The 19,045-nt window shown below is 34.1% G+C and overlaps 1 protein-coding gene across 1 annotated transcript; it reads right to left on the minus strand.

Annotated features, from left to right (window-relative positions):
- Positions 1 to 116: 116 nt before the first annotated feature.
- LOC7463206 (uncharacterized ATP-dependent helicase C29A10.10c) lies at positions 117 to 8,919 on the minus strand. Its single transcript, XM_024595883.2, has 8 exons — positions 8,762 to 8,919; positions 5,548 to 7,088; positions 4,296 to 4,475; positions 4,121 to 4,216; positions 3,873 to 4,038; positions 3,591 to 3,723; positions 1,719 to 3,485; positions 117 to 1,578 (listed from the first exon to the last, which is right to left on the minus strand). Exons 2-8 carry the CDS (start codon positions 6,935 to 6,937, stop codon positions 1,165 to 1,167), a joined length of 4,146 nt encoding a protein of 1,381 aa, XP_024451651.2. The 5' UTR covers positions 6,938 to 7,088; positions 8,762 to 8,919; the 3' UTR covers positions 117 to 1,164.
- Positions 8,920 to 19,045: the final 10,126 nt, after the last annotated feature.

A 19,045-nucleotide genomic window follows, 5' to 3' on the forward strand; every position in this document is an offset into this window, starting at 1 on the left:
AATTAAAAAAAACATTATAAGATTTTGTAAACAAAAAATAAACCACCCCCCCCCCCCCCCCCCCCGCGACAGATAATATTCTCTTATAAAATATAAATCGAAAAACAACCACTATATTCTAAAAAATACCCAGTTTGAGGGTTAATTAAATAAATATTGTTATTACTTTTGAATTCGACTGTTTAAAAAAACGTACATAAACGGGCTCTTACTCCCTTAGTAAAATACAACTCTTCTTTTCTCAGAAAATAATTATCTCGCCAAAAATAAAAAAAATTACTACTTTCCTTTATGTTAACAATAGGATACATGCGATTACAAAGCTAAAACTGTATGTACAAAGTCAGTTGAAATCACAAATGCCTCTAGTATTGAATTTTTTAGATTTTTTGTTAAACAAATCCTATACTTTTCCTTTTTTTCCTATACAGAATTTTGCGAATCTCCCATCTGTTGCAGGCATACCTTAATTCCCCTTCAGACGTCCTCCTAGTGCGCATTTGCACGCCAAAAAATTAATGTACACAGCATCTTCCAAATGTTAACTCTTTTGTCGAAGCTCTGATACAGATAAAGAACCGAGGAGTCCATTGCAATAAGAGAGCTCCAAAAAGGGAGTTGCACGACTGGGAGCCTCCAACTCCCCAAATCGAAAGTAATTTCTCCATTTGCATGGGTTCCATAGCAAAACAGAGGCACCTCATTGCAACTTCGTATGCAAAAATCATCTCGATGCCACCAACCACTTCCTGGTATTCAAGCAAAATCCAAAAGTATATGCAATATCATGGCATCTAACAATAATTTCTCACCTTTGAACCAGGAAGCTGGTCCCTCGAGGGTATGATCTCCCACAACCTACCCAAAAGCACCCCCAACCCTTGCAGATATTGCAGGAATAAATTCGACCAAACAGATATGCTGCAAAAGCAATCATCTTGACTTGTTTATCAGTTTACCTTCACCATTAGTGCAGCGCCACTTTTTTGTTTCACATTCTGTTCAGCAGAAGCAGCTGATGAGTTTGGCAGGTGTGCATCAAAATGAGTAGCAAGGTTCGAAAGGCCTTTCTGGCAATAGGAGACAGCATCACAAATTCAGGATATATATATGGCAACGCTACCCCAAAGTTCAAAATGAATTTGCGGACAACTACCAGCACTTCTATGAGTCCCTCTTTCCTACGATTGCTGATGAACCCTGCTTCTTCTGTATACCATATTGCCAGGCATCTCTTGATTTATCACCTGATTGATCAAATTCATCAAACGAACTGTCCATTGCTGGCTTAAAAGGCCTGTAACTCCCATTCCTGGAAATTACAGATGCACCTGAATTCTCATCATCCTCTGATGGCATCCTTGATTTGGAATCCATGTGCTTATCAAATGATCTGTGTCTTGGTCCCCCTAACTTCAAACCCCTTACATTGGAAGAACCTTTCCCCAGTACTCCTTTTGAAACTAAAAAGTCTTTGGGGAGGGAGTCCATATTCATATAACAGTTTCTTGCTTTAGCATCAGAAATTAATGCAGCCCAGTCATCCGATTGCACAAGAGAATTGGCATTCCCCATGACCTGTTGAGAAATCAAGTTCAGTAACTTGTTAGACACAGCTAGTGGGTGATGGCACAAATGACAAGCTAAAAAATGAAATGCCAAAGAAAAAAAAGAAGTGTGACAGAGAGTGCAGGTAAAAAACAAAAGACAAATCATACCCATAGAGCCCTTCTGGCACGGGTAAGAGCAACATTCATTCGGCGGATATCAGCAACAAAGCCAACACCGTGACTTGAGGCCCGTACACAAGACATAATAATGACATCACGCTCCTGGCCTTGGAAAGCATCGACGGTATTAATATAGATATCTTTCCCTTCTTCAGACTTTAAAACAGCTAAAAACTCTTGCTGGAGGCATTTCAACTGCAACTTATATGGAGTTATTATGCCAACCGAGATTCTTCCCATGCCCAAGGATTTTAAAGATTTCTGAAGATGCTCATACAACTGAAGACAAAATTGTGCTTCATGAACGTTCTGATAAGATACTGATCCACCTCTGTGTGACTCCCGCCCATGAGTAACATCATAGAACAGATAAGGTCTAAGTAAAGGGTCCTTGTAGTATGTTTCATCAGGTAAATTAGCAACACTTTCACTGTCAGTGAGACGTCCTTGGTAAAAGTACCGTGAAGGGAAATCTCGTATTTGAGGATGCATCCTATATTGTACAGATAATAACATTGTTGGGCACCCTGCTTGCTGAAACCTTTCGAAAAGACTTCTACTGTATAACAAGGTTCCAGCTGCCTTACTGATAACTGTTGCAGGAAGCTGCTGAGGATCGCCAACAAGAACGCACCTTGCAGCACCAAGTGCGAGAGGAGGAAGAACAGCTACTTCGCTGGCTTGAGCTGCCTCGTCAATAACTACCATATCAAAACCATGAGTGAGCCGAGAGAACAACTTGCGACCACTGCTTGAGACAGTAGTGAAAACAATCTCAGCCTCATTGGCAAAACTTGCCTCGAGACTAGCACGGGCTTCTTCCAGATTAAAATTGCTACCAGCACGAAATCTGGGTTCTAAAATGAGAAGACGAGAGATCTCAACTAGAACTTTATCCCTGCTTTCAACAGCAGCTGCAAGGTTCTGAAGTAATGCATCTCGGTTTTGGTCCCTAGCCATGAGAATATCAGGATCAACACCAACAGATCCTTGGGAACGACCGTCCACTGCTGCAACATTAAGCTTATTTTGAAGGTCAGCGATGTGTGCCGAGAAATAAGCTTCCTGAACTCTTAAATCTTGCATCCATTTTGAAATTTCTTCGCGGCTCTTGATTAGAAGTTGTTCAGTTCTCCGCTCAACAGAAACTGCCTGAGCAGCACGTGATTGTGAATCAACCCCAACTCTGGCCACATCAGGCCTGTAAACTTTCATCTCACCATCAATAAATCCACGATCAAGAACACGTGCAAGAAGTTCATCAGTTGCAGCATTAGAAGGAGCACAGACTAACATTCTGGGCTTTGGACAGAGTTTCGAAAGGGAGCGGAAGAGATTCTGGTCCATGTTATGAAGAACTTCATCAATTGACCCCATAGCAATATTGTCAGGATTGCTTTCATTGGCATGCTTATAACTCTGTGGTGCCAGTTTCTTAAGCAAAGAGGTATAGTAATGCTGATACTGAACCAGATGGATGACATTTAGCATTCCCCAGACTGTATGTGTCTTTCCTGTCCCTGGAGGCCCTTGTACAAGAGTAAAGGGCCACGGCTCTTGCCTCTTAGTTACCCCACTACTTGTACCAGCAGCAGTATGCATTGCAGCCCACTGGATTGCAGCCAGCTGGGGTCCATTGAATGTCCTACGCAAATGGTCAACAAAATTCTGTGTAAAGCATTCAGGCATGGCTGGGGTCTGCTGCTCATATTTTGGGAAGTGATCTGGACTGGGCTTTAGGATTGCAGTTTGCATCTACCAGGATGGAAATAAAACTTTTAGTTTCCTGTGTTTATAGGTGTATGTATTGAATATGAAGCAAAGACAAAACTTGGGTATTCATAAAGAAAAATTTGTTACCTGTAAATTAAGACGGCAAAATGCATGCAAAGCAACATACTCCCGCTGGGTGGTTGCAAGCGAACCAAGGACAGTCAAATACCAGGTGCCTCTGGGTTGAAATTTCCTCAAAATATGATCCTCGTCAACCTTTCTGGTGAAGAAAAAAACATAGAACAAGCAAGCAAATAAAAATTATGAATTACAGAGAAAGAAGTCTGATAAGATAAAGAATTCTGGTGACTTCAAATCATTCAAAGCAAGCATAAATACCACAAAACAAATTGAGATTTCAGAAATAACCTGTGAGGATCATAGGAGTCCCCTTCATAAAAGTGAAGGATTGCACCAGGAGGATCACGAGAATCCAAAGGGATGTGTCTTCTAACAGTGCCAGCCACATGTCCACTGATCTCAGGCTCTTCTTCATCTTCATTTGATGATGAGGAGTTGTTTCTCTTGGATCTTACTGCTTGACATGATGAAAAATAATCTTTGCATATCAGAAAACCAAAATGCACTTCTGTCAATTCAACCAAGTCATAACAAACCTATTCTAGCCCTTCGAGTAGAAAGAACTGCAACATCACCCTCCTTGAATGTCCACTTGCACTCATTTACTGGAAGAACGATGACATCATACCATCCTGTGGTCACAAGTATTTTTCAATCAGTCAATAAAACAGGACAGATATACACCACTACACTAATAATTTGACACAATACCTCTTTCCCGCCTTTCAATGCTCTTTATACGAACCATAACGTGTGCATTGGTTTCAGCTGAATCCTCCCAGGTGCTGTAAAGTTGTGCTCGGCATTCCTCAAAAAGCAAAGGCTCAAATACTTTTACATATTCTTCCACAGACTCAAAGTGACCAGGAACACATTGGAGCTCAGAGTCCTCTGGTGCACAGTAATAAAACAAAATAAGATTCAAATAATACAGGGACCAAAAAACACATGGAAAAAGGACACAGCTCTCAGAAAAAATATATGGAAAGAATCAACATCCACGTATTTTCTCAATGGATATATACAAGGTGGTTAAATAGGAAGTAGCTGCATAGAATCAGCAAAAACATATGTTTAACGTTTTGATCACCTCCTGGGAATACATAAATTGGCAAGCAAACCTCTATCAAACTTGTTTGCTTCTATTTGGAAAAATTATGCAAATAGCAAACAAAAATGAAAAAAATGCACGTGCAGCCCTGCCAAAAAGGAAAGAAAAAGATGATGGCTGTAAATTTAAATGGCAATAACTCAATAAACCACAAGTTTATTCCATCCAAGAGCCTCTCCAACAGTTGGACCCCGCCAACCACACGTAGCCATGAAATCTCCTCTCGTATGCATGGCCCTGGCCCCGAGCAATACAAACATCAGCTTTTACTTATTAAGGAGGAGCACAAAAAAAACCTAGCTGATCCACAATTCTCTACTGTGAGAGAGAAACTGGAAGATGATACAAAATCCACATGGCCAAATATTCCAAACTTGTAAAAACAATATAGGAAACAAAATCAGAGATGAAACTAATTTGTCCAGCATTTATGAGTTACTGACTTGCAAACTCTTCTGGATACATCTGTAATCTGTCCTCTACTATTTGTACTTCTGACCCCCTCCTAAAGACTTGAAACAGATGCAAAATGCATCACTATTGTGAGAGAGAAACTGGAAGATGATACAAAATCCACATGGCCAAATATTCCAAACTAGTAAAAAAAATATAGGAAACAAATCCAGAGATGAAACTAATTTGTCCAGCTTTTATGAGCTACTGACTTGCAAACTCTTCTGGATACATCTCTAATCTGTCCTCTACTATTTGTACTTCTGGCCCCCTCCTAAAGACTTGAAACAGATGCAAAATGCAGGTCCTATGTTCTATCTCTTTGGCCCAAAAACCAAACAGACACAGATAACGCATATAGCCATATACATGAATGGATGTATATATTTTGTTTAATACCTGGGTGATGCCAAAACTTCTCATTAGTCACCTCCCGTATGAGACGCTCCACTGATGTGTCCTGATAGGGGGTACTGGCTACAGTTGGCTTTTTCACAGGAAGGTATTTCTTGTTTCCCAACTTTGAATCCATGGAACTTTGGCTGGTAAGAGCAGGCTTCCTGTTAGAGAATTGTGAATTTTTTGGCTGCCTTAAATCAGCAGGATGCTTCCATGAACTCTCGGCAGGCTGTCTCCATGAATTCTGTTTTGGGAGAGGTGGCAGGGGTGAGTCTACAGAAAAATCAGAGTCGCCATTCACTTTCCTATTCTTAGCTGGTTGTACGGAATTTACATTGCCAGTACATTCAGATTTGTGTAGACAAGACTCCACAGAATTGCCGCCACCATTACATAGCAGATCAGCTTGTTTCTGATCCTTAATTATAGGATGGCTAGGCCTTTCTCCAACACGTTCAGCAGGTGGAGGACCATTATGAACTTCCTTTACAGAACGAGTGACAGTTGGCTGCCTTCTTGGTGTTGAACTTTTCATGCTTCCAGCTTGCTTGGCTTCATCTATATTAATCAACATGGTCTGTCTATTACGCTTTTTACCCAGCATTGCTTCTTTGTGTTGGTCTATCTTCCTCTTTCCCAGATTATTTGAAGACTTAAGTGCATGGCTTGCTTCCATACCTCTAACTTCACATTGTTTTGAGACTGAGGCAATTTCTTCCTGACCATCCGTTGATACATCACCATTTGCATTGTCATTTGAATTTCGACTATTGTTACTTTTATGATCATTCTGACCTTGATCCAGTCCAGGTGAAACATGGCCACTGCTTTCAGCATTGGCATTATCAATAACCTTAACACTGCTAGAAACATTCATGGAAACTGCACCAGAAGTACAGCCTTCTAATTCAGACTTTACTTGATCTTGAGAAGCTTTGCCCTGTTGACACATACTACTGCCAGCACATGCATCAGCAGAGCCCTCTGCATCAGACCACTCACCTTCTTCTCTTTCAACGGCCTTAATGTCTGCAGAACCAGAAACTAGAGATGGTGCTTCTTTCTTATCATCTTCAGTAATTGTTTTTGCTGGTGATGCAAACTTGAGATTCTGTTCCTCGGCCATCTTCTTTTCAAAACCCATTTCAGGGCCATAAGCAACCTTGGGTCGAACAAAAGGCTGAAAACCAGATACAGATGATGCATGTGAAAAGGCATGATTATTGTTTAATCCTTTGGGGTCCATTGATGCTACAAATAAGTCAGAATGGTGGGGATTTGCAGAAGGAAGTGCCTTGTGTGGCTGCAAGCATACAACATGATCGGTCTCCTCATCATCCTCAGCTGGGGGTTCATTGAGATCAAATACTAGCCTTCCTCGAGAACCCATTTCATGTGTAAATGCATACAAACTGAATCTTCTACACGAGAATATCTAATTACTCGAATATTTGTTTTCTTCTTATCAAAGAATGTCCACCTTAAAGACATAAAAAGCCCCTTTACAAGTTGGTCAAAAGAGATGTACAAGCACTGGATATCTGCAAATCAGATTCACAAAAAAATAAAATAAATAAAAAAGAAAGAAACAATAAGGAGCAATTTATTACACTAAACAGAAAACATGCAAGTACAAAGAACAGGTGTGATGGACAATCTTCCTAATATTAAAAAACCATGTCAACCTAAAAGCTTGAGCTTTCGGGTTAAACTCAATGAATGATTTTATATTGTTCTCTAACACACATCCTCAAGTGAGAGTCATTAGGGTTTGAAACGTGCACAAGCCCGCCACTACCATGTGTTGAGATTCGATCTTTTAATTGCTTGGTCATTAAAGCTCCAATACCATGTTAAATAGCCATCTCACTCAAAACCTCAAGCAAGCTTTTGGGTGAAGTCTAATGAATGGTTTTATATTAATCTCTAACACCTAATAGACCCACAACTCCTTGGTAAAAGGACTTGTGCTAAGGAGCACCCTCCAGTCAGGAATTGGGGCCTCACAATCACTAGCCAAGGTGTATTTCTCTCATGCCTAATGATGGTAGGTGGAACACTCATATTCAAATCCTTCTATTCTGACATCATCAGAAACAAACTTCCCGGTAAAAAGTAAAGACTTGTACAGAAAATGCATATGCAATGTTAATCCCATCAATATGTACCCAACACAATTGCTTCCACTCAGATTTATTAATGCCAGAAAACCTAGCAGTCTCAACACGTAATCCAAGTTTCAAATAAACATATGAAAGCAACCACGTTCCATGTACAAATTAGAACACGATGCAAGGCATAAAGCACCCAAGGCCTCAAGCCTAAAGCAGGCAGTACAAAGGGAGCGAGCAAGGATTTTCTTTAAACTTGCTAACCACACCTATATTATTACTCATGAAAACAAATCCCCCAATCTATATTTATAAGCACATATGCACATACATACAAAAAATCAAGCCATGCTTATCACAACAGGCTCTTGCTCTTTACAATACAGAATTGATTATATTAATCCTATTTAAGAACAAACGCAACTCTAAAAGAAATCAGATGCTGCATAATCGTATCACAAAAAGAAATAACAAAATCAATTCACAGACACATTCTAACATTCAAGGAGGCATTCATATTACAAATAAAATTTCAACAATGTCATTTCACAAAACCAATTTTTAAATAATAATTATTATTATCAAAGCCCCACACCAGACTATAAACCAAATCTTATAAAACACCACCAAAAAAAAAACCCTCCATTCCTTCACAGAGACAACAGAACAGCATTCACTCGCTGCTTTTTGATTAAATGGAATCACAAATCAAACCAGATCCAAAACCCCTAATTTCTTTGACTAATCCACTAATAACTCAAATCCCTAACTTAACCGTAAAAGCAATTCCTAGGGTTTCAATAACCAAACGAACTAATCGCTCCACGAAACAGCATCAGACCAATCATTACTTCGATTACCGCTCTTAACCTCCACAGATCAATCCTTATTAGCTCTCGCATAAATCCCCTAGTCAAACACGCGATTTATAATTTTATTCTAATTATAATCTCATTCTCAATTTTGAATTTCCTTCTTGTTCTTTGGTTCCAAAGATAAATACCACTTCGAACAATAAAAAAACAACAAATTAAAAAATAAATTAAATTAATATAAATTAAAAATGGATAACTGAAGGTGAGAGAGAAATTGTTTTTTTTTACCTATTAAGAGCTGCTTTTGAATCTAACAAATAGTGTAGATAGGGAGGTTGGCTACATAGAGAGAAAGCAAGCGCTTAAAAGCGAATGCAAAAATATGAGAGAAGATAGTCTGTGGTTGTGGCTTTATATAGGAAATAACGAGACCCCTCTAACCGGCCGGTTTTTTCTCTGTTCATCAATAGTTTATTCCATAATACACATTTTTTTAATTATTTTTTTTTTATCATTTCAATGCAATCATATTTACTGTAAATGCCCTTGTTTCCATTTATTTGCTTGGGATCGAGAATGATGGATGAGGGGTAATACGGGTACTCTGTAATTAATAGTTTTGGCAGGTAGGTTGTTTGCGTGCATAACACTTACACGGAAGAATCTTGTGCTTGAGCCAATAATGGACGTCGGTTCCGTGGCTAAGTGGGGCCTGGTGATTGCCACGTCTATATAGGGGCATCCATGGGTCTGATTGGCTATGTCTGCTGATTTTAAATAGAAGAGAGATACTAATAACCCACGTGCGCCGAAAGAAGAGGGAATGCACAGTCCTGTCATTTTGACAAATTCATGTGCTTAGGTCAGGAGTTAGGAGGTGTGTTTTCTCGAAATTGTCAATAGGGCATTGGAGAGTGTACTGCACGGTTGATTGGTGTGTGTGGGGGGAAGCACTGGGTTTTTTGTTCGTATTTAGGAAGGAACGCTTCACATTGAGGTTTCTGTTGCTATCTGCAACTTGTTGGTTATTCGATGAATTTACTGAAAATTTCACTTTTAGCCGAGCGTGTGTTATGGCGTTGTCATGATCCGTGAGATGACAAAATAAAATGAACCGGGATGCATATGGCCCAAACAGGATGGCTAAGATGAAAACCAAGGGCCATTTCTCTGGATTAATTAGTATGCTGGTTAAAATTGTGTTTAAAAATATTTTTATTTAAAAAAATATTAAATTTATAATTTTTTATAATTTTAATATATTAATATTAAAAAATATATTTTTAATATATATTCGATTAAAAATATTTTTATAAAAATATCATATATCAAATTATTAAACACACTTAAAGTACTGTGGATCAATTAATCTTTAACAGATCAAAGTGGAGATTACTCGAATTAGAGAATAATGCTGCTTGTTCGAAGTTAGAGGAGATATCCTCCGAGCTTATATTATTCTATCATATTTATTAACTATTTGATTTGTGCTATACTGTCAGTTAAATAAAAAAATGTTAATAAAAAAATAGATATACAAACTTTTTCAACATGTTTTTTTGACGTAAAAAATTCTAAGTGTAAATCAAAAGGTTTATACATGTATTTAATAAAATAAATCGAAAATCATCTGTTTTAGTGGATAAAAATAAAAAGTAATTAACAATAACTGAAAACAAAACTGAAAAAATATATAAATCAAATCAATATATTTAATATTACAGTACGGGGCATTTACTCAGTTGTATTTAATAACTTTGTTTGTTAAATTAATTTTTTTATTTAATTAAATAACAATAGAAATAAATACATTCATGGAATCCATTGAAAAAAATCAAAGGTAAAAAATATTATGCAACACTGCACATATTATAAAAATTATCAAAAAAATAAATATCTTGTATTTTTTAAAATAAATTTTATTTATATAAAACATAAAAAGAATTTATAAATGAATTAGAATAATCTCTTTAAAAATCAAATACATGTAAAGTAATTAAAAATAATAATACCCACCATTTTAAAATATATCAAATAGAAAGTTTAAAAAACTAGAGAGATTAGGGTATTAATTTAAACATAATTAAGACATGCATATTAAAAAAATACCACTTAAAAAATAGAAAAAAAAACTAGAAAGAAATAGGTCAGGCCCACACACGTTGATCCATTTGAAAAGGGCTCGAGCATGTAGACCTTTATTTTTTTTATCTGGCTATGGCCATCTGCCTCAAAACTTTTTGAAAAAAATATGCAAGGAAAGCATCACCTGCTTTTTCTATATTCTAGTTTTAAGAGGATGTTTGGTTGCGTGGTTGCTTCTGCGTTTGAAGCAACCACAGCAATTCACCCGTTTGGTAATGCTTTCATAGCAGATTTCTACTGGTGGGGCCTACCGTTAATTGTGGCACGGCCACAAGTTTGAAAGAAGTAGCAATTTGCTGCTTCTTGAGCTGGAAAACTCATGAACAGTGGAGCTAGCTCCACTGTTCATGGGTTTCCTTTAATGAACAGTGGAGCATGCTCCACTGTTCCGGCCGAACCGGTCCGGTTTAACGTTAAAAATACATTGAACCGGGTCCGATCTAACAAAATAAAAAAAATATTTTTAATTTTTAATTGTGTTTTATTCGAAAAAATAGTGTTAAATATTATTCAATGACACTACATAAATTAGACGGAGCTCGCTTGATAACTTAATATTTGCAGAATTTGATCATAATCCTAATTTTATTTCTGATTATATTTTACCTATGTTGTTGCGCTCTTAAAAAATTTAATGGAACTCATGATATAATAATAATAGTTAAATTTACAATATTTAAATTAAAAACCATCAATATTAATATATATTTTTTAAAATTATTTTATAATCTCAATTTCAAAAGCATTCTTAACCAAACACATTAAACTATTTTTTCTTCAACCTCAATTTCAACCACAATTTTAACCAAACATCTATTTTTTCAAATCAACCTCAACTAAAAATACTTTTTATAAAACTACTTTTTTCAAACCACAACCACAACAACTATCGCAATACCAAACACATTCTAGTGGTGGTTGAAAAATTTGGGTTGTCGCTTTTTTTCACTTAGAAAACCAGTTTTTAAGCTATTTTTTTAATAAAAAAAACATTTATAAAACAATATAAACACAATGATAAACCTATCATAACCTCAAAAACCCATTAAAAAACTCAAAATCAATCATAAATAAAACAAAAGGACTTTGAGCTCAAGTATGTCATCTTAGGCAAGATGAAGGGCAAAGATCATCTGAAATAAACTTTCATCGTCGAATAAAATTTATTGATACTAAAATTATTTTTTTATTAGTTAGAATCAGTATTAATTAACACTTTTTTCTTTACCATTAAAATCAAGTTATTTTCTCTCTCCTTTCTCTTTAAAAACTAAAAGATGAGAAAAAAAAATTCTAGACTAAAATTGAATTTCCAACAAGTATTGAGACGGAGAGTTTATAATTTGAAAAGTAGAAAGATTAAAGTGAATTTTTAATCTAATTTCAAAACTAACACCTATTTTCTTATATAAATATTTATCCTTTTATTTTAATTTTGCTATTCCTCGATAAATTTAAAGCAATCACCTTTTAATTCAGCCACGAAATAATAAAATCACACAACAAAAACGAACAGTGAAATGTAAAAACGTGAAGAATGCTTTTGCTAAAACGATTCTCCCACAACTGTTGGAGTTTTTTATAACAATTAATTAGCTTCACTCTTAGATTCCATGATTTGACTTACATCCTGAAATATTGGGATTGTTAAGAAAAAAATTCAAATATGTATGGAACTGATTAACCATTTTAATGGAAAAAATATAAAGTCAAATTATAAATCATGGGGTGGGAAGAAACGATCCGGGACACGTAATGCATATTTTTCGAGTAAGGATTGCAGTGAGATTTGGATTGCCCCCCCTCCGAAAAACCCCACCGTGAACTTCTTATGGTCACTGGTGCGATGGGTGCGTAAAAAATAAATAAATTTCCATACATTGGTATTGACATGATTTTTAGAATAATGTTCATTGTTAGAGTATAATTAAAAAATTATTTTTAGATAAAAAACCATGTAACTAGGTGTTGGGGGCAAATTATCATTTTACCACAACACAGTTGTTTTTAAATTATTATATAGGGCTAAATTTATCGTTTCTTGATTTTTGCATGGTAAAATTACTACTTTAGCCTTCTAACATGACATTGGATCCGTCTCGGTGTAATCTTCCATTGATGTTACATATATACACGACGGAGTAGTGGTAGATCTCTACTTGACTTTTTTCTCCTCCTCTTTATTTTATCCCTCCTATCCTTGTTAATATATAAAAGTATCGTTTCATTTGTTTTGTGTATCTAATTTAATTATTATTTTTTAATTGTTATTTGTTTTATTTTTAACATTTTTTTATTAAAGTTTTTCTTCAATTTCACCCCTTATTGTTTGGTTTCATTTATATTTTATATAAAATCCAGTCTCCATTTTTTTTATTAATGTTTTTTTTCTAATTGAATTTTATTTTTAATTTAACCCCTTGATATTTTGTTGATTTAAGATTTTGTCGGGTTATTTTTTAGAGTTTTCCTTTCAATGGGGTTGGGTTTTAGCTCATTACTAGGGTTATGAGTTTTGAAAATTAACACATGTTGACTTTGATTTTTTTTTCATATTTTTTTTCAATTTCTTCACTCAAAATTTAATTTATTAAGATCCAGTCTTTATGTTTTTTTTCTTTACTGTCCTTCCAACGGGGTTATCTCAATCTTAGTTTCAAGATTTCGAGGTTAATAAGTTAATTTAGATTTACTTAAATATTTTTTTTATTGTTTTGAAAAATATTTGTTTGGTTTTTCTACTAATTTATTTATTATTTTATTAATTAATTTATTAATATTATTTAAATTAGCTAAATTTATTAAACCTATTTGAGTTAATAACTCATGTCTTAGTTTTTTTTTAAAAAGAAATTCCTATATTACATTAACATCTTTTTTACGTTGAAAAGACAAAAGGATAGGTACATGATGTGATGCGGGACCCTGTCTATCACTTAGCACTAATCTTCAAAATGAAAGAGAGCAGTTACCCCCCTCTCTTTCTTTTTAATTCAAATTTCAAGCCTTTGATCCAAGAATTGGTCGTTAATACAGATTACAAAGGCTGGAACTTAACGGGTATAAAATTCATGTTTAAGGAACATGAAAGAATCTCAGTCCTATCTAAATTTTTTGCGAACTTAAGAGTGGAATACATGATTAATCCCTGTGGTGTAGGTTTTTGGATCATATTTATCCTTATAATTTCGTTTTGTTCATTGTTTTTCTTGTATTTACAAATATAAGCAAATTCAAACTAAGATAGAAATCACAGGGGCAAAATTGAAACTAAAACCCAAACCACGGGACCAATAACGTTTTTTTACCTCAAATTAAAATAGATAAACACGTACGGATCATCAACCACATCTTAATCCGTATTATATCACATACTCGTGTTAATATCGTTTAATTCATGAACCCAACCTAACCTGTCAACATGCCAAGAAGTCACTTGTTGCTGTTGTTCAATTCTAATTTCTACCCATCCTTTGTGATTTTGCTGTTGTTAAAAATATATAACCTATTAAAAATTTATAATCTTCTTAACAAACTTACATATTAAAAAGACTACGTACACTCGGTCGAGTCGTTGATATTTTTATTTTGAAAAAAAAACTTGATGTTTTTATTATCTAAATAATATATCTGGTAGGCATCTTACAATTCAATACATGCTAGTCCAGGTAAAGTTGGATTGACCGGGGAGTATTTGGAAAATATAATAACAATTATTTTTTAAAATAACTTTTATAAAACACTGTTTATTTACACAGCGTTTCCAAGAGGTTTCTTACGATGAAAAAAGTCTTAACCACAAAGAAGGGCTGGTGAGCACTAGATAAAATTTACGCTAGTGGCATGACTAAATACCATAATATTGTTTGGTGATGGCGCTGCATGGTTGGTGAGCATTTATAAAAAGATTTTTTAAACACAATAATAAAACATGCAACGAGAGAAAACGAATAAACAACTAGTAAAAGGGTCTTGGCGGGGATTGGAGGCCCCAGTTTAGCAGGCCCTGAACCTTCTCAAGTCTCAACCTAACTCGGAAGAGTTGACTCGGTCAGTAATTGCAGTTTGCAAAGTCAATACCCATAATTCCTTCGCCTCTATGTGGTGTGCTCCGGTAGGTCGAGCTAAGCCAAAGACTTTCCGATTGTCTTAAAGGTCAATGTGACGTGGAGAATGATCGTCCGTTAAACTTTGAATAACAAGTATCCAAAAGGGAGAGCAAATTTATATTCAATTCAACTCGACTGCGGTCATTATTTATTTATTTATTTATTTGTATTTAGTCAAACTGGATTGTTAGGTGAAATAGTGTTTTTTTTCTTTTTCTTTTTCTTATTTGTTCTTTCTTGCTTTCCTCCCTTCCTTTCATCACCGTGTGTCGTTGTTTCTAGCTGGAATGTCTCATTGAGAATCCATGTGGGTATAATTCTGGTTTTTAAGTTCCAATCGTGGATGTTGTACCTATAACTCTTAGAAACTTCTACTCCAAATTATTTTTTAATCAAAATAAGTGAAGCGTCCTAATATATTTATTTAATCCCTGTGGCATTGTAATACATGTTTTTAATAGATTTATAACAATTAATAATAAATTTTTCATGAAAACTCAATTGAAATTAATTAGTGTTGTATTATTAAAAATTTTAAACGGTTACGAACATAATTAAATTATATTTATGATTTTTTTTAGTTTTCAATCACACAAAATATAAATATATTATTTTTATATTTTTTTAACTTGCTTTAACAATTATAAAATATTTTTAAAAAAAATAATTCCAATTAAAAACACCATAAAATAAACAAGAAATATATTAATAAAAAAAATTATTTTCATAAATAAAATCTCAAAACAATTATATTTTTTAGGTTTAACGAAAATACCAATAAATTTTCCTATACCTATATATATCTTTCTATAAATATGCTGTAACTTAACCTCCCCAGTCCTAGCTGACAATTCTGGAGCTCTTAAAATCAAAGAAAAGTTAGCAACAACCTTGACAGTTTATTAGCATCAACCAATAAAGAGTGTGGTTTCAAGATAAGCCGACGGAATCCAAGTGATGTAATTAAACCATTAAAAATATTTGGGAATATAATAGTGTTGTTTTTTAAAAGTATTTTTTATTAAAATAATATATTAAAAAATTTATTTTTCACATTATCATATTAAAAAATATATATTTAAATTTTGTTAAAACTACTGTATCTAAAAAGCCCACACGGGTCGTAATGTAATGTAGTCCGAGTGCACATGTGTCCTTGTGAATTATAAATCTGTGAAGAGAGTTCTTTATCCAAATACGACTCTCCCGAGCGGAGAGAAAACCAGCTCTTTTTTTTTTTTTTTGCCTACACGCATAAGGGAGTCCCTGGAGGATAGGTTGGGGTTGAACATCCTAGGTTAGCCCAGTCTATCCTTCGTAAACTACAAGGATTAACTGCGCATATATTAAATACATGCATGCTCAGAGACACGTGGCACCCACCAAACGACGTTAAGGTTTAGCATCAACTTGATCCACCAATCCTTGGAGCTAATATCTTTTAATGACGATTTACCATCGTAATTGACAGGAAGACTGCCATTTTACCCTCGACTCCGTTAAATTATCAAAACTCATGGCTACATAAACAGTTGTGAGTTTTAAGATCAAAGTTTTTGAACTTCATCTTCTTTATCTCTTGTATTCATTCTTAATTAGTGCATTCCAGCTATACCACTCCGACCATCTTTTTAAATTTTAATGGTGATGGAAAGTGAGTTTCCGATCTATTTTTTTATTAAAATTTAATTATATTTTACTTTAAATTAATTTATTATTGTTTTTTGAATCGTTTTAATGTGCTCGTGTCAAAAATAAATTTTAAAAATATATTATTTTAATTGTTTTCCGAACAAAAAATATTTTAAAAAATAATTGTTATTACATTTTTAAATACCCTATTATTTTTCATAATTCCATTTATCAGCCAGAAAATTAAATTTCACAGCCCAGGCTTTTATTAATTTTCAATCCCAGTGCACCACATTTTATTTTACATATTTGAGAGATAAATATGTGGGTTTTTCTTATGTTTAAGTACACTATCACTAGGGTCTATATATCAAATGTTGACATGGCCACTATTTAATGACACGTGACAAGAGCGGGACTTTATTTAAAAATATTTTTTAAAATAAAAAACCAACTATAAAAATTAAAATAAATAAAATAATTACACTTTGAAAAAAAAAATTGAAATAGAAATAGTCCACCGACCCATAATTAATAATAATTGTAACCGGGAGAGAGAAGGAAGAACAATCCATTATAAACCCTGAGCTTTTCTTCAGGAGCAATTGAAAGAAAGAGAGAGAGTAAAAATATGGCGAGGCAAAAAGGGATAATCCGAATGTCTAGTTAGAAGAACAAAAAATGAGGCGTTTTGGACAAAACATGTCATTGTCTTTAAAATGAATCCTGTACCATTTGTATAAATTTGTTGTTTGATCTTCTTCTTTTCACGATACAGTGCAGTAATTTTATGTTATTTATTCAAGTTCGGTTTATCTTTATTTTTTTGTTCAAGGTAGTGTACATACAACGTTTTATATATGAAAAATACATTAAAAATAATGTCAACATTACAATAATAAATTTAATTATAAGTTAAAAATGATGTCAACATTACAATAATAAATTTAATTATAAAAAAGGTGAAAACTCATTTTAGGTGCTCTTTACATACACGAATTATATGATAAACAATTAAATATGGATCTTGTTTTGGATGAGAAGATATTTACACGAGTCCAAATATTTTTACCGTACGAAATCTTAATTTGATTTGATTTAATGAAGACAAAGATTATTTATATGAGTCTGAAAAGTTTTAATCGTGTGATATATTAACTTGATTTGATTTGATGAAGAACTTAACTTGACTCGATAAAGATTATTTACACAAACTTAAAAGTTTCAACCGCGTAAGATTTTAATTTAATTTGATTTGATAAATGACTGGACTTGATAAAGATAAAGATTATCCACACAATCATAAAAGCTTTAATCAATTGACATGTTAACTTCATTTTACTTGATAAAAAAATGATTTTGATTTTCTATTTTTTTTATATCCTTTGCTTCATTGATGAACTTGATTTTTTTTTTTAGAGAGCTTTCAAATATTTGTGTTTGATATTTATTCTTTGCATGTTGTCCTTTTTTTGTTTTTTGTTTTTATTATTGTTGATTTAATGACTCTGTTGTCTATTATAGATATACTAAGTACAATCTATCTCAGATGTCTTTATCTAAATGATATTTTAGAAAAATCAATACGGAAATTACTTAAAATACCCTTAGTTAGAAGGATATTAAAGTAAAAATCATGAAATGTATTTGAATTGAATTCTTAAATTAATTATGGTGTAAATCCAATAAATTTAATTTATTCAATCATAAATATCTTGGATTATGGAGTCAGGCTTGTTGAAATCTTATCGTCAACAAATGCCTCCTCAATATTAATACACTTTTATAATTTTGTTGCAATAAATAAATTTATCTTGAAATTATGGCTTTAGCTTAGAATTGAGATGCTATCCAAAGAGAAGTTTGTTATTTCCAAAGAGAAGTTTGTATCCCGGCGCCATAACAATTCTTTTATTTATACCCACCAATGTCCATAAATAGTGTTGAAAATTTGGAGAGATCATGCCATAGCTAGCTTTAAAAATATTGAGGTATAAGTCCCACCATTTTTTTTTCCATAGCTCCACCATTTTTTTTTCTTCTCTTTCTTAGCGATTAATACACGGGACCAACTCTTTTCTGTTACAGGTTGGAAAGGGGATTTTTTTAGGCTAGGACAATCAACTCAATTCCGATAACAAGCCAAAGACCTTGGATTTCTTATACATGTGAATTTCAGCCAAGTTTACTTTCATGGTTACCATAATTTATAGATGAAACAACTCTTTCAGTCACCAAAGTAACAGCAATGGGTAGACTTTCAGCTAGTGGTTTTGCGACTGTCATAATATCTATGAAGACCTCATAAGCTCCATGGGCTCAGAGATATCAAGTTCTGCCTAAACCACATTGCACCTCATCAAACACGTATGGCCATTGCATCCTCATTGACGTTGATCTTTTGTGGAACAATCTCCAACTTCTTGCGGCAATATATCAACTAGGAAGCAAATGACTTGTTTATTTCAAAAAGTTCAACGTCCTCAAGTTTTAAACCAGCAACCTTCGCTGCAGCTGGCATTACGACAACCAGGCTTACACCCATGATGGCAGGATCCGCACCAACAATAGCATATGTCCTGAATACACCAAAAATGGGTGATCCCTTGCGCACAACAACACTTCATTTCATGAGCAACACAACCCCAGCGTCATCACTGATTTGGCTAGAATTCCCAGCAGTGCT

The sequence above is a fragment of the Populus trichocarpa genome, chromosome 2, assembly GCF_000002775.5.
Source record: "Populus trichocarpa isolate Nisqually-1 chromosome 2, P.trichocarpa_v4.1, whole genome shotgun sequence".
NCBI lineage: Eukaryota > Viridiplantae > Streptophyta > Magnoliopsida > Malpighiales > Salicaceae > Populus > Populus trichocarpa.